The 17,025-nt window shown below is 51.2% G+C and overlaps 1 protein-coding gene across 1 annotated transcript; it reads right to left on the reverse strand.

Moving 5' to 3' along the window:
* Positions 1-288: 288 nt before the first annotated feature.
* Positions 289-16,590, reverse strand: LOC144947012 (uncharacterized). The gene is made up of 2 exons (XM_078876132.1): positions 16,357-16,590; positions 289-9,954 (listed from the first exon to the last, which is right to left on the reverse strand). Exon 2 carries the CDS (start codon positions 9,950-9,952, stop codon positions 7,706-7,708), a length of 2,247 nt encoding a protein of 748 aa, XP_078732258.1. The 5' UTR covers positions 9,953-9,954; positions 16,357-16,590; the 3' UTR covers positions 289-7,705.
* Between the last annotated feature and the right edge of the window lie 435 nt (positions 16,591-17,025).

Consider the following 17,025-nt stretch of genomic DNA (forward strand, 5'->3'; position numbering starts at 1 on the left):
TCTAGATTTGAAGCTTTCGTGACTGCAAGGATTCATATTCTTAGGTTTTTTCGGTATTTTTATTTTATTTTATTATTTTTTTATTTTTTACCTACGTGACTTTACCAAAAAAACCTAAGAATACTATGTTTTAGTTCAGTTTTAGTTGGATATCGGCTCTGCTGTGAATCTGGCGGAGAATGGAAGATCAGTCAACCCACGACGCACTCTGACCTTTGACCTCGTTTCCACGGGACATTGGACAGCTTCGTCGCACTGCAACAAATACTCAGAACCGAATTACCGAAGTATAGATGACAATCTTTATTCAATCAACATCTTACACAGACTATATACACGGATACAACAGCGGCGAACGGGCTAACCACAGTAGGACAGCTGAAACAGGCAAAGGGGTTGCTTTGTTTTTTTTTGTGGTTTTTTTTATTTGCAGCAGAAAATATATATATATTTATATACTGGTTCCACTAAGGCTACTTAAATGATGCACTCGGATGTTTTTTTTAATATTAAAACAAATACGTTAATCAAATTCGCGAAAACAATGTCTACGATTTTTTTTTTGTTTTGACTCACGACGCACAAATGATTTATAGTTGAACCGTCGTACAGCATGAACCGGTACGCTATAGTCTGTAAAAGCGATGACATACGCATGTATGTTACATGTGTGTTAGGCTTATCTGCTGGCCGTGAATGCTGGCTCACAAAACACCAAGCAAAAGCAGAGCGCCCCCCAAGTTGGTAAAGGTGGGGGTTACCCGCAGATGTATAACAAAAATAAACATGAGTGAACTTAATATACCAGCGCATATTTAAATCCTAACAGCTACAACAAGATGCCGAATTTCTCTCATCATCCCACGTTGTCTCCCTGAAGTCTGACTCCACACGCGTCGTCCCAGCGTTTCCCATGCCACTACATCTCAGGCTAATCTACGTCTGTGTCGAACCTCTCTCACCTCGCCACGTCTCTCGTTTACACCGCTTGTCGTCCCGCTGTGAGTTTACATATCGAGGTGGGGCGGGGGGGGGAGGAATGGGGCCTCCCAGTGGGCCAGAACCCATCACTGGCTGGAGTGACCCCAAACTTTTGTAGACTTCCACAAAGTACAGCGATTCCACAAGAATGGTTTCACGATCGTTTTTTTTCTCCCAAAAAATAAATGGACACCCACCACCGCGTGTGTTTTAGAAGCATTCGAAACATTCCATAGCGGTAGATTGATTCTGCCGTTCTTCTTTTCGGCGCTTGGGCTCGTGACGTCTGCGTTGTTCAGTGAAAGCCAGCAGGGTGCACGTGACAAGCTCGCCCCAAAGCAATGGTGAGAAGATTGACAGCTACTGCAGAGAAATCTGGATTTTAAAACAAATCGGGAGAAAATCCGCGTGGAATCTGGACGAACCCCACCACGCTCACCGCACCGAGTTCCCAGTGCCACCCCACGTGTCTCCCCACGTGTCTCCCCAGCTTCAGAATCACTCACGGGGGGAGGGGGGGGGACAGCGACTGTCTGTGTGGCGAGCAAGCGATCTGAGCTGTGAGCTGTGAGTGGAGTGAGGAGCCAGACGGAGAGTTCTTCTAGACTGGGATGACAGCCTCGGGACATCGATTATGGTGATGATGACGGTGATGATGATGGTGGTGATGATGATGGTGGTGATGGTGATGATGATGGTGGTGGTGGTGATGATGGTGGTGGTGATGATGATGATGATAATGGTGGTGATGACGATGGTGGTGATGATGTTGGTGGTGGTGGTGATGATGACGATGGTGGTGATGATGTTGGTGGTGGTGGTGATGATGATGGTGATGATTGTGGTGATGTTGGTGGTGATGATGGTGATGATGATGGTGGTGGTGATGATGATGGTGGTGATGGTGATGATGGCGGTGGTGATGATGGTGGTGATGATGATGACAGTGATGATGATGGTGGTGGTGATGATTATGATGGTGGTGGTGGTGATGATGATGGCGGTGATGATGATGACGGTGGTGATGATGGCGGTGATGGTGATGGTGATGATGGTGGTGATGATGATGACGGTGATGATGATGGTGGTGATGATGATAATGACGGTGATGATGGCGGTGATGATGATGACGGTGATGATGATGGTGGTGATGGTGATGAACCACGTGGACTGCGCTCGAAGGTGAACCACGCGTATTCCGGGAGACGTCAATTGCATTGACTTGTAGGTAAGTTAATCATAGAGATGCCGACGTGGTGAGCGCACCGCGCCGCCAATGCGGCGACCCGAGTTTCATTTCCCGGCCACGGCTAATGTCAGTAGCGAGTCAGTAGCGAGTGGCACCACCAACCATCGCATTCGCCTGCGTGGTGAAGTATGGTCATCGACATTATCAAATCACCTCCCAGGAGCGACACGGCGTGGAAAGAGGCCTTCGTCCAGAGGTGGATCGACAGCGAACCAAATAAAAAAAAAATAGGCTGGCGGGACAAAAAAAAATGTGATTATTTATTAAACGAAGTTTATACAACAAGAAGTTAAATCTGCTCGCGTAAGGCGAGGAAACAGTGTACGCAATTTTGGATCGAGCGAATTTGTGAAAGTCACAAATGGAGCCATTGACAGTCTGCGTGGACCCTGACGACCTATCCTTCCTGCCGTGGTGCGCACTCCTGCCTCCGATTAGCACGGTGGGCTGCGTACGGTGCGAAAGAAGTTCACCACACATACGTACATCATCATCATCACCACCATCATCACACACACCGTTGTGCCAGTGATGGATATCATAAAATACTGTGGAATACAAAATTACATGTTACGTATTTTCCAGATTATAAGACGCACCCCCATCCCCTGCTGTGTATTTGAAAGCAAGGAATGCTGTGTCTAATGATCCGGTTGGTATATGTGTGTGAGAGTGTGTGTGAGAGTGTGTAATTGTGTGTGAGTGAGAGTGTGTGTGTGTGTGAGAGTGTGTGTGTGAGAGTGTGTGATTGTGTGTGAGTGAGAGTGTGTGTGTGTGAGAGTGTGTGTGAGAGTGTGTAATTGTGTGTGAGTGAGAATGTGTGTGTGTGTGTGAGAGTGTGTGTGTGAGAGAGAGAGAGTGTGTGAGAGTGAGTGAGTGTGTGTGAGTGTGTGAGAGTGTGTGAGAGTGTGTGATTGTGTGTGAGTGAGAGTGTGTTTGTGTGTGTGAGAGTGTGTGTGTGTGAGAGTGTGTGTGTGTGAGAGTAAGAGTGTGTGTGTGTGTGAGAGTGTGTGTGAGAGTGTGTAATTGTGTGAGTGAGAGTGTGTGTGTGTGAGAGTGTGTGTGAGAGTGTGTGAGTGTGTGTGAGTGTGTGTGTGAGAGTGTGTGTGTGTGAGAGTGTGTGAGTGTGTGTGAGTGTGTGTGTGAGAGTGTGTGAGTGTGTGTGAGTGTGTGAGTGTGTGTGAGAGTGTGTCTGTGAGTGTGTGTGAGAGTGAATGTGAGTGAGTGTGTGTGAGAGTGTGTGTGTGTGTAAGAGTGTGAGTGTGTGAGAGTGTGTGTGAGAGTGTGTAGCGGTTAACACGTCACGCTACGAACCCAGTGACCCGAGTTCGATTCCCGCTCACGGCCAACACCAGTGACGTTTATCTGAACCGGTCCTGGGACTCCCCTAGGTCTACTTGGCCTCAAATGAGGGAGACAGAGGCGGTCGGGCGTGGTGCTGGCCACCCACCCCCTCGTATCTCGTGGCGCCTTCATAGGTGCTGCTCGCTAACAGCACTTGCCCCAACAGTCTGTGAAGGCTACACGGTGGGGGGGGGGGGATCTTTGTCTATGTGTGTGTGAGACAGGATCTCAGTTACGTCATTCACACACGGCACGCGGTTTGGAGTGTGCGTCTTATAATCCGGACAATTCCGTATCCTGTACTGTCTCATGTGCATACACACACACATGTTCACGTTAACGGACCATTATATACTTATACAACCACAACAGGCACTTTTTAAACGATAACATTCCGTTTGCACAATGAATATCGGGATGTCTTCAAAAGGAAAATGTAACCCTCAAAATAATCACGTGATCTTCTCGCTTCGTAGCCATGCGGACGGGACTGGGTTCGGAACGTCGACAGAGCGGCCGAGGATCCCCACGGACCCACGGGATGGAGGAGGCTTCAAATCGTCGCACGTGGCCCCACGGTGACGTGCGACGGAGCAGAGACGCGACCACAGACACATGACGGAACGAAAGCTGAAAATTGTGCAAAGAAGCGTGGAGAGTGTGTATGTGTGAGTGTGTGTGTGAGAGTGTGTGTGAGTGTGAGAGTGTGTGTGAGTGTGAGAGTGTGTGTGTGTGTGAGAGTGTGTGTGTGTGTGTGAGTGTGTGTGTGAGTGTGTGTGTGAGTGTGTGTGAGAGTGTGTGTAAGAGTGTGTGTGTGAGAGTGTGTGTGTGTGAGAGAGTGTGTGTCGGTGTGTGTGTCGGTGTGTCTGTCGTCTGTTGGGGCTAATGCCGTGAGCGGGTAGGGAGCGGTGGCGTGTAGTGGTGAGCGCGCCGCGCTGCGAACCCAACGATCAGAATTCGATTCGCGCTCACGGCGAACACCGGTCCTGGGCCTCCCCCAGGTTGACTCAGCCTCAATTGAGTACCTGGTGCGGTGTGTAAACATCGCGACTGGGGAGACGAATGCGACCAGGCGTGGTGCTGGCCACCCACCCCCTCGTGGATCCGTGCCGGCCTTCATAGGTGCTCGCTAAAAGCACTTGCCCCTAGAGTCTGTCAAGGCTACACGGGGGATCTTTGTCTTGTGCTTATTAGGCAATTCCACATGAGAGACACGGTCCAGAAAGAGAGGGGGGTGCACGTGGATTCGAGAACAAATCCGTCTATTTCACTTCTTGTGTGTTTGTGTATTTTACCAAGGTAAGGCCCCCACTCAGCTGTGTGGCTCTTTTTCAGAAGCGGCTCGGCTCCAAACGACAGCTCAATGAAGTGGATCATCGTCACGCGATACACGCAGACTCCACATATACAGCAGCAGGCGTCAGGGTCAAGATCGAACCCACGACCTCCTATACACCAGGCGAAGTAGTCAACATCTCATAGCCACCGTGATGATGATGATGAGAGAGACGCAAACTCCAAATATACAGCAGGCGTCAGGGTCGAGATCGAACTCACGACCCCCCCTCCCCCCTGTATACCAGGCGAGGTAGTCAACATCTCATAGCCACCGTGGTGCCCCTCTCGCCATGGAAGAAGATGTCCGGATACCACGAGACTAGCGACGGAGTGGCAGTCAAAGGAGGGAACACGCCGGGGATGCGATGAGCTGATGTGTGTATACATTAGTGTCCGTGTGTACGCGCAGCTGTGTATTGTATAGTGCACTTGTGTGTATAGTGTGTGTGTCTGTCTATAGGGGAGCGGTCACCTTCATAGGTGCTACTCGCTAATCGCACTTGCCCCGACAGTCCGTTAAGGCTATACGGGGGGTCTTTGTCTTGTGGGGAGCGGCAGCGGAGTTTGCTTGTGAACTGCGCTACGAAAACCCGGCGGACATGAATTCGATTATCCGCTCACGGCTAACATCAGTGTCGAATATCTGAACCGAGCCCGGCTCTCCCCTAGATCTACTCAGCCTTAAATGATGATAACCTGGTGTGCTGTTAACATCAGCCGTGGGGAGACAAAGGCGGCCGGGTCGTGCTGTTGGCCAAAACCCAACAACCACCCCCCCCCCCCCAATTCGCGCGCGCCGCCGTGCCGACCTTCGTAGGCGCTCGCTCACAGCACTTGCCCCCAGCAGCGTGTTGACGGCTATACGGGGGATCTTTGTCTTTGTTGTGCGTGTAGTGTAGTGTGTGTCCAGCAGTGGATAGAGCTGCTGCAGCTGCTGCAGCTGCTGCAGCAACAGATGCCACTTCTCGACTGCATGCTGCGGTTTTGGGGGGGGGGGGGGTCGGGGAGGCTGCGAAAAAAGCAAAGTGGGAACGCGAGAAGATTTTTTGTTGTGAGAAGTACAAAGAAATAAGATCTCGTTCTGTCGTTTTGAGTTGCATCTTCCTTCATGTGGTGTGCTCGCGTACACACACACACACGCGCGTGTCTGTGTGTGTACGCGTGTGTGTGTACGCGTGTGTGTCTGTGTGTACGTGTGTCTGTGTGTACGCGTGTGTGTACACGCCTGTGTGTGTACTCGTGTGTGTACGTGTGTATGTGTACGTGTGTGTGGGTACGCGTGTGTGTGTACGCGTGTGTGTGTACGTGTGTCTGTGTGTGTACGTGTGTGTGTGTGTGTGAAGAGCGGTGGTGTAGCGGTTAGCGCGCTGCTCTACAAACCCGGCGACCCGAGTTCGATTCCCGCTCACGGCCAACCCCACCAGTGATGATTATCTGAACCGGTCCTGGGCCGCCCCTAGGTCGACTCAACCTCAAATGAGTACCTGGAGCGGATGTGTAAACATCGCCACTGGGGAGACAAAGGGGGCCGGCCACCCACCCCCTCGTGTGCCGTGCCGGCCTTCATAGGTGCTCGCTAACAGCACTTGCCCCAAGAGTCTGTTACAGGCTACAGGGGGCATCTTTGTCTTTGTTGTGTGCGCGTGTGGTCGACAAACTTCCACGGCAGGTGATGGTCAGATTCGACGGCGCTTTGTCCTTGTGATCTCAAGTGAAACAATTTGAGTCGTTGTCATTTTATCGATTGTTTCCTCGGAGCTGTTATCGATTTAATCTCCGAAATTCGGGGAGGGGGCGGAGGGGGATGGAGGAGGAGGAGGGGAGGGGCTAGATGGAATGACACCCGGAATGCTCTAGAGATGTATCTATCATTCTGTTATGACAGGCTTGGGAGAGTGGTGTGTGAGATGTGTGGAGCCGCGTGGTGCGCTACGAACCCGGCGACCCGAGTCTGATTAACATCGAGACAAAGGCGGTCGGGCGTGGTTACTGACCACCCACCCCCCTCGTGCACCGTGCCGGCCTTCATAGGCGCTCGCTAGCAGCACTTGCCCCGACAGTCCGTTCAGCCTACACGGGAGAGCTTTGTCTTTGTGAGCTAAATGCCGATGTTGAGGTCTACTGCCGCTCGCCACCCAGTGGCTTCGAGGAGGAATGCCGCAGCTAAGAAGGAGGTCGCGATGGGGGTTTTTTTGAGTCTCGAACGAGCTCGTTATTCTGCAAGTCCCCGCTGTTAGGCGCGAGCGTGTTTTTTCGCGCGTGTGTGTGTGTTGCCCGGTTTGTGTGCGTGAAAGTTAGCCGATGGGAACGTATGTATGTATGGGACTTTGTCTTTTTGTAGGTACGTATGCCTTGATGGGTTCTCGCAAACAACACTTGCCCCGACAGCCTGTTACGACAATATGGAGGGTGGGGGGACCTTTGTCTTTATCTGTGTATGTGCATGCCTGTACTGTATACATATATATACCGTACTCTAAGAATAGGTGGCGACATCTGTGCAGCAACCGTGTCATCGCCAGTGATACAAAACAACAACAAATGGGGTCCCATCCATAGACCTCCCTGTTCCCACAATTGCATAGGAGGATGAGCGAGACGTCCCTCCTATCCAAGTGGGCGACAAGAAGAAGTCTCTATCGGAGCAACCAAAGCCCCCCCCCCTCACCCCATCCACCCGCCCGCCCACCCACAGACTCCCACGACCATCAGAACTTATCATCGTCACGTTTACGTTGCGAGGTTATATGTCAAATGCCTTTATTCATCGATTTGTTCGCGACGGCCGGCACCCTACGATGGCGCCGACGCGTAGCGAGAAACTTCACCCGCCCCGTCTCCTTTAACGCGCGCGGCCCCCTGGAGGAGCTCCACCAGGAGGCCCTCCAGGTCCAGACGCGGCTCCACGCTGGGGCCGTGGCCCTTCTGCTGGCGATACGAGGGCGAGACTCGCTTGCGGCGATCGCCATCGTCGTCGTCGTCGTTGTCGTCGTCGCCATCATCCTCCTCCTCGAGGTCTTCCACCTCCACCGTGTCTTCCACATCATCATCATCGTCGTCGTCGTCATCGTCGTCGTCACCACCGTCGTCGATGATGAACTTGGAAAGTTCTTCAACGATTCGAGCGTCGTCGTCCGCCGAACGAGGAGCGTCGAGCCGATGTGGAGGAGGAGGTGGAGGAGGTTGACTCTCCTCGAGTCGACCTTCCTCGTCCAGCTTGAGGTACTGCAGCAGCTCGTGGAGGATCTCGTTGTCCCTTTTCTCCTCTTCAGCCGCGTGCTCCTCCTCCGACCTCCCTCCCTCTCCATCACCTCTCTCCTCCTCCCCCTCCTTCGCCGACTGCCGAGACTTCGCTGCCCGATCCAAGCCCTGCTCCTCCTCAACCTCCTCAACCTCCTCCGCCGCTGCAGCGTCGCCTTCCTCGTCCATCGCCCCGCCGCGCTTGTGATCCTTGAGCCCGTGGCGTCCTTGCGCAGGTGCCTCCTGCCAGGCGGCGGTGCGAGCTGACGACGCAACGACCTTGCCGGTCGCTTTCCTCCGACCCTGACCATCTCCTCTCTGCCTCTGCTGCTGCTGCTGCTTCTCAACAGCAGCACCATCATCAGCATCAGCATCGTCCTCGTCACCAGCGCCACCACCATCACGGCCTTCTCCTTCAGCCTCTTGTAGCAGCAGCAGCTTCACGAGGTTCTCCAGTTCTGCTGTGCGCTCCTCCTCCTCCTCCTCGTCCCCGTCGTGAGCAGGCCTCGGGCGGTGCCTTCCCTCCACGCGCCCCTTGGGCGTCGGAGGCCGCTCCCCTCGGGCCTGGCCAGGATACGGAGACCTCGAGCGCGGTGCAGCGTTGGGACCACGGGACCGAGGAGGCGGCGCTGAGTTCTCATTCTCTCCGGCTTGCAGGGCGAAGTGCAGCAGCAGATTGGCAGCCTGATCCAAAGCCTCTTCATCTTCCCTGTCCAACTGCTGCTGCTGCTGTTGCTGCTGCTGCTGCTTCAGCAAGCGCGGCCTCTGGCCGACCGCTTTGTCGTTGCGGCGACGCGCCTCCATCACGGCCACGGACCTCACGTCCTCCGCGCCCGCCGCTTCGCTCGCCTGCCGGCCCGCTCCTCCTCCTCCACCGCCCTCGCTCTGCCTCGCGCCGCGACCCTGGAGCGCCTCCAGAAGTTGGAGTAGATCCCGCGCCTCTCCCTCCTCTCCCTCGTCCTCCTCCTCGCCGCCGCCGCCGTTGGCTTCACCCTCCTCGTCCTCCTCGTCGCCGCCAGATCTCCAGCGCGCCGCTCGATTCTCCTCCAGTTCCTCCTCCACCGCGCCATCGTCACCGTAGCCAGCGTTGCCGTTCGCAGCAGCTCCACCGCCAATGTCCTCCTCCTCCTCCTCACCACCATCGTCGTCGTCGACATCGTCATCTCCATTCTCAACACCGAGCCCGTCCGAGCGGCTCTTCTGGCTGTAGAGCGGCGAGAAGTTTCTGCCGTGGCGAGGCATCCTCCGTGGCTGGCCTGCCAGCATCTCCCTCACCACCTCCTCCTCCTCCTCATCCTCCTGCTGCTGCTGCTGCTGCTTCTCGTCCTCCTCCTGTTCCGCCTGCCGAGTCTGCAGACCCTGGTCTCTCCTGGCCAGAGCCTCGAGCAGCAGAGACTCGAGCATGGACTCGGAGGTGACGACCTCGCGCTGCGCCTGGCGGCCCCGCGAGCCGGAGCGGAGGCTGGCGAGGTAGGCGAGCACCTCGCCTTCCTCTTCCAGCGCCTGCAAAGCGCTCAGCGTCTTGAGGAGCTCCTCCTCGGACAAACTTCTGGCCGAAGGCTCATCCAGGGAGCCGGCCCGGTGGGTGGTGGAGACCGAGGCGTACGCTAGCGGTTGCGCGGCTGTCATGGACAGCAGCTGTTGTTGTTGTTGCTGTTGTTGTTGTTGTTGCGGGTGGAAGTACTTGTGAGCCTGGGGCGACGTGAGCGGGATGCTTGAGACGCACGTGGCCAGAAGGGCAACGACGGAGGCCACGCAGTGCCACCACGCGGAGGAGGAGGGCATCGTCTCAGAGGGCATGGCTGTGGCAGAGACACGCGCACAACGACAGGGGTCCATCAGAACGGCGCGTGGCAAGGTGGGGGAAGGGAGAGAGGGGGGCGACGGACAAGCAGAGGCACGAACATTTTTGTTTTTAAGATTTCGGTAAAAAAAATCCAAATATAAACCCAGCAAAATTTCAAGAGCCGCTATGCAGTGTGGTGGTGAATTCGAGACAGTGATGGTCCTCAACAAATAACTGTCACCAAGCGGTCCTTAAAGAGCCGCCATGGTAAACTGGACCTCTATGGTGAACTGGACTTCCATGATGAACTCGACTTCCATGTAAACCGGATTCCCATGGTAAAATGGACTAACATGGAAAACTGGACTCCCATGGTAAATTGGACTTCCATGGTAAACTGAACTTCCATGGTAAACTGGACTTCCATGGTAAACTGAACTTCCATGGTAAACTGGACTCCCATGGTAAAATGGACTTCCATGGTAAACTGAACTTCCATGGTAAACTAGACTCCCATGGTAAACTGAACTTCCATGGTAAACTGGACTCCCATGGTAAAATGGACTTCCATGGTAAACTGAACTTCCATGGTAAACCGGACTAACATGGTAAACTGGACTCCCATGGTGAACTGAACTTCGATGCAACCAAAATAACAAGAGGATGCATTCTCTCAAGAGCCGCAAGAAAAGTCATCAAAGAAGGGGCCGCGCGGAAATTGTCCCCGCGGGTCTCGGTGAGTCTCAAGACGCAAGGGGTCGTGCCACGTCGGGATGGTCTTGGCCAATTCCACGTGGAATGAGCTGACCCCATTTCGCAGGCGATGTCAAAGGTCAAAGGTGACGCCTCAATGTCCCCCTGCTGGGACTGTCAGTGTGGTGGAAATTCAACGTGCTCCACCAAAAACAAATACCAACATCGAATTCCCAGTAGGCCTCATTTGTGTCAATAACTGCAGTCTGTATCTCTGGCCTATCAGTTTGCTATGAAGAAGGGCCGTTGCCCGAAACGTCGCCCATTATACATGTTTACTTTCAAGGCCGTGCAGTGTTGTTATTGATGAACATTGTTGAGTTGCTGTTGTTGTTGTTGGCTCTGCTTTTGCACAACTTCCAATGCAGCGGAACAAGCGCCATCACCAAATAATTGATGGTGAGCTGTTGACTACCTCGCCTGGTACACAGGAGGTCGTGGGTTCCATCCCGACCCTGACGCCTGCTCTGTATTTGGAGTTTGCGTGTCTCTCTCTTTCTCATCATCATCACGGTGGCTAGGAGATGTTAACTACCTCGCCTGGTACACAGGAGGTCGTGGATTCTATCCCGACCCTGACGCCTGCTGCTCTGTATTTGGAGGTTGCGTTTCTCTCTCTCCCCGTGGTCGCGTGGATTTTTCTCCGGGTCCTCCAAGTTTCCCCCCCCCCCCCCAAATTTAGAACCAACATCACGCTTTTAGAGCATTTGGCTAATATTTCAACTTCCACGTGATAACCCACTTCGTTGAGCAATCATTTGTGGCCAGGTCGCTTCTGAAAACAAGCCATCAGTGGGCCTTACCTGGTAAAATAAAGTTGAGTTGAGTTACTCTTTGGTTCTTTCGGTAAAGTGACGTATAAAGAGAAAATAATAAATTAAATACTAGCATACGACGTTTCGATTGCAACACCAGCAATCATCATCAGGTATAAATGAAATAGAAACACAAATCTAGTATACTTAGAAATGTAATGTAATACAACAGAGAGTCGGATAGCATAACAGTCAACACCCTCTAGGGTATACTAGATTTGTATTTCTATTTCATTTATACCTGATGATGATGATTGCTTGTGTTGCAATCGAAACGTCGTATGCTAGTATTTAATTTATTATTTTCTCTTTATACGTGACTTTGCCGAAAGAACCAGAGTAATTCCTGCAGTCACGAAAGCTCCAAATTAAGTTTTTTTTAAGTTGAGTTGCGTTGAATCGATTATTCCATTGAATAGTGTGATTCGTGTACAGCGGTATGTGTTCCAGATTCACACCACGTGTAAATTATATTAATCGCAAACAAAAACGAAGTTAATTGAAAACCTAAATGACGAATCATGTCGTCAAAATTGTGTGACGGACCGACCCTGAAACACGCCTACTTGTTGATGCGTCACAAAGTTGGACCATATTCTTGGTTATTTCGGTAAAGAACCAAGAATATGAATCCCTGCAGTCACGAAAGCTTCAAATCAAAAGTTGTACCAGTTGTATTGAGCCCCGGAAGGAATGATCTATGAACTTGGAAAATAATGATTGGCAGTCGATTCAGGTTTTTGTTCGATTGGTGAATAAACTTTTCCCTCTTCTTTTGTCTTCTGTTGTCGTGTCTGTCTCGTTTGTATTGTCTGTCTCGTTTGTATTGTCTGTCTCGTTTGTATTGTCTGTCTCGTTTGTATTGTCTGTCTCGTTTGTATTGTCTGTCTCGTTTGTATTGTCCGTCTCGTTTGTATTGTTTCTCTAGTTTGTATTATAATGTGCCTCTCGAATGTGCCGTCTCATTGCTATGATGGAGTTAAATCTCGCCACCGTGGCGCCCCTATAGGTGCCAGTGAATCAATAGGTTATGAGAATAATCGATTCGTGAATGGAAATGATTACGATCATTCACAACGCGGAGGGTGGTGAACCGTCACGGGCCTCGGTTAACCAATTTATTAAACAAAGACAAAGATCCCCCGTGTAGCCTGTAACAGACTGTAGGGACAAGTGCTGTTAGCGAGCACCTATGCAGGCCAGCACGGCACACGAGTGGGGGTGGGTAACACCACCCCCGGCCGCCTTTGTCTCCCCAGTGGCGATGTTTACACACGGCACCAGGTACTCATTTGATGCCGAGTCGACCTCGGGGAGGCCCAGGGCCGGTTCAGATAATCGTCACTGGTGTTGGCCGTGAGCGGGAATCGAACTCGGGTCGCCGGGTTCATAGCGCAGCGCGCTAACCGCTACACCACCGCTCCCCTACTTATTTATAAGACACACAGAGTGGTCCATTTATAGATACCCCACTAAGTTGATTGGGATAAATCCTCAAGAGAAATGAACACCATCAATCTCAATGGACTCGCCGCGTGCAGCCTCCGATGATTACGTCAGGTGAGGTTAACAAGAACGAGTCGGAGTACATGGGGAATTAGTAGGGTATCTATAAATGGATCGCCGTGTGGAGAAGGCTAAGTTACGTAATCGATTAAGCATCATCAGCAGCGGCATCATCATCCACTGAATATCACCTGCTCAATTGAAAGCTTCCGTTCACCGTCGTGATCATCAATGTGTGAATAATGTATTAATTTAGCAGATTAAATTATTTTATGTTGGTTAGATTTCAATTAATTACTTGCGGACAGGTGACGTCACGGTGCGTTTTAAATACAATTAGTCGACTGATTTATAGATTGAGAATAAATAAATATTTGTTAAGTGCTAATTCATTAACGGAATATTTTTCGGACTGCGTCAGAGATTTTTGTTTTATATTGTCCTAAATTAAAGTCAATATGACCGAAATTATTTAAGATTCCTATCAATTTGTGTTTCTAATCCATTTAAAAAAATTATATATTCATTAAAATGAATATTTTATTCATCGAATCAATCACTAACATTCTGCTTTGAATGAATATTTGTTTTATTTAATTCATTATTATCATTAATTATTCGACACGAATCGGATAGCATCGTATGACTGAGTCGAGAAATTTGATCGAGTTGAGAAATGTATCAATTAATTGATTGAACTCGACTTTTTTTTCCCCCCCATCAATGATTACACACGATATATTTTCATGAATGAATGGCCAGGAATCTAACTCATATGGCCTCTCTGCTGGGAGATTGCAGTAATGACGTCAACGTGACGCAAATGCCGAGTTATTTATAGCATCTCCTAATAAGGGAAATGCGCTCCGCTCTCTTTAGAAATCAGCGAGTGTTTTATTATTTTGTGTGCGTGTCTCGAACATTGCTATAAACGCGCTGTCGTGGAGAATTCCTGTCTGCGAGCACATATTTTTGGGTTATCGAGACTTGTATCATCATTATTATTATACGAGAGGGGTTCGTGGTGAAAACAAGACCCGGGCCGCGCGTGTCTCACGCGCACACACAAGCGTTCCTCCGTGTTGCATTATAGATTAGGGGGCAAGCGTTGTTTGCGAGCGCCTATTAAACACGCGCACGCACACACACTCATACGAACGATGCACACACACACACGTTGATAGGTGTGACGCGTATAGGAGGCGTGTGAAGGCACGTGCATTTGAACGCACACATGGATGTAGCCATGCGCACGCACACACATAGACAAAGATCCCCCGTGTAGCCTTTAACAAACTGCTGGGGCAAGTGCGTGCTGTTGGCGAGCACCTATGAAGGCCGGCTCAGCACACGACGCGGGTCGTATGACGAGCACACACACACGCATCCGGCCGCCTTTGTCTTCCTAGTGACGATAGCGCAGCGCGCTAACCACTGCGCCACCGCTCCCCCACAAGTCTCTAAGCTGTACAGAGATGGCGGTTAATCATATCCCACTGATACAAATGTTCTCAACAATTGGTAGAATTAATATTTTTTAACCCATAGATTTTTTTTAAACACCCGATGTAATAATGGTTCAGAATGATTCTGAACTAAGCCCCTGTAGCAAAGCAAAACAACGCACTGGTCAATAACGCCGTGGCCTTGATAGATTATATTATTTGTCTGCGATAATTCTCCACGTGACAAGCCACTTCTTTGAGCTATGTCATTTGTGGCCAGATCGCTTCTGAACGAGAGCCGCATATAGCGCCGTGGGCTTTATCTGGAGAAAGATAACAGACAATATTTATTTATTCATTTTTGTTCAAGGTAAAAGACGTTTCTCGGCAATGGTCCTTCCAATATGAACATTTGGACGAATTTAAACACAAAGTTAAACCATACGGCACGAGCAAAAACGACTTCAGAGTTAACCTATTTCGTATTCAGCAATCGTCTTATGCGCACACCAGTTGCATGCAATTCCTGTGAAAAATATGAACGCTGATGCCGTATTTATTCAAGTGTAGGAAGGCAAGCGTATTGACTCTCTGTAAATGTTACAATTTTTTTTTTATATAACCGTTGATTACATATGACGGTACGAAAATGTGTTCCGTGCATTTAAGATTAAAATGGTATGCCCGTGAACGCATTTTAAATCTCCCCGCATACATCTTGACAATGCTGGATTAACATACAGCGTTGCCGTGCAGCGCTAATACCGTGCAATGGAATTGACGATAACATGCAGCTTGTTGCGGTAAACCCTGCTATATATCGAGTTGTTTTGATCAAACAAACCGCCGAGACAAACAGAAGCAGCAGCATTATGTACGGGACAACCTTTATGATTGAAGGAGCTATTCATGTTAATCTCGGAACCCAAGTGGGTTGTATAGTGATGATCTCGCCCGGCCCCCGTTATCTCCCCAGCGCCGATGTTTACACAGCGCAGCAGATGCACGCTTACGACTGAATCGACCTACAATGGGAGGCGCACGACCGGTGCGGATATTCGTCAACCGATATTGGCCGCGAGCGGGAATCGAACTCGGGTCCAATTGCTTCGGAGACGCAATGCGCTAACCACGACACTACCGCTACACAATATACATATGAAGGCCGGCGCGGTACACGAGAGGGTGGGTGGCCAGCACCACACCCGGCCACCTTTGTCTCTCTAGAAACAGTGCTAAAGACACACGCACAACATACAGGATAAAAGATAAAGATCCCCCGTATAGCCTTAACAGACTGTAGGGGCAAGTGCTGTTAGCGAGCACCTATGAAGGCCGGAACGGTACACGAGGGGGTGGGTGGCCAGCACCACGCCCGACCGCCTTTGTCTCCCCAGTGGCGATGTTTACACATCGCACCAGGTACTCATTTAAGGCCGAGTCGACCTAGGGGAGGCCCAGAACCGTTTCCGATAATCGTCAGTGGTGTTGGCCGTGAGCGGGAATCGAACTCGGGTCGCCAGGTTCATAACGCAGCGTAGCGCTAACCGCTACACTACCGCTCCCCAGGAGCACACACAAAGACACACACACAAAGACACACGCACAAAGACACACACACAAAGACACACACACAAAGACACACACACACAGTCACAGACAGGTATACATAGCAACAAACATAGCCACAGTAAACACACACAAGAAAATCCATCCACACGGCACCCACTCGCCACCTAACCACAGCCTTGGATATCAGCGAAAAACAGTTGACAAAGCACACAACACTTTAATTATATTACCCATCATGATGGCCCAGCGGCTGGCTGCGTGTTGCAGCACACATCGCTTATGACGAAGAGCCTCAAACACACAACAACAACAAACATCGCCCTGTACCTTTCGCCCGTGTTGTTTCAGCACCAGGGACAGCGACCTCAAAGAGACCCCCCCCCCTTCTCTATTGAAGGCGTCCGTCCGTCCTCTGCGCACAAACCGCCGTTTCTTCGCCCGCACGATCGCGCTGCTCCCGACAGAGCAATGTGTTACGCTATACGCACACACGCAGCTGTGTGTGTGTGGTGTGTGAAGAGAGAGAGAGAGAGAGCGAGCGAGCGATCACGGGAGAGCTTCAGCGAAGAGAGAACGAATCTCCCGCCGCTTTTATACTCGTTCCTTCATTGACGTCACACCCGAGGAGGTGACGCTCGCTCTGCTTTTTTGGCTCCGTCTCCAGGGGAGACGAAGCGAGGTGAGTGGTGGGGGGGGGGAGGAGGAGGAGGGGGCGTGAGGGATGAGCTCGGGATGAGGGTGGGGGCTGTGGAGAGAGAACGAATGAGGGAGGTGTGGCGGAGGAGCGGTGGCGCGTGTGGTTAGCGCACCGCGCCACGAACCACCTGACCACCGCCTGGGTTCGAACCCCGCTCACGCTGAATGACAGTGGCGGATACTTGAACCGGCCCTGGGCTTCCTCCCCTCGGGACAACGTCGGTTACGGCTTTCTTAATTGGTCCTGGGGCCTCCCCTAGGTAGACTCAGCCTCAAATGAGTACCTGGTGCGGTGTGTAA

The sequence above is a fragment of the Lampetra fluviatilis genome, chromosome 43 (genome assembly GCF_964198595.1).
Source record: "Lampetra fluviatilis chromosome 43, kcLamFluv1.1, whole genome shotgun sequence".
NCBI classification, from domain to species: Eukaryota; Metazoa; Chordata; class Hyperoartia; order Petromyzontiformes; family Petromyzontidae; genus Lampetra; species Lampetra fluviatilis.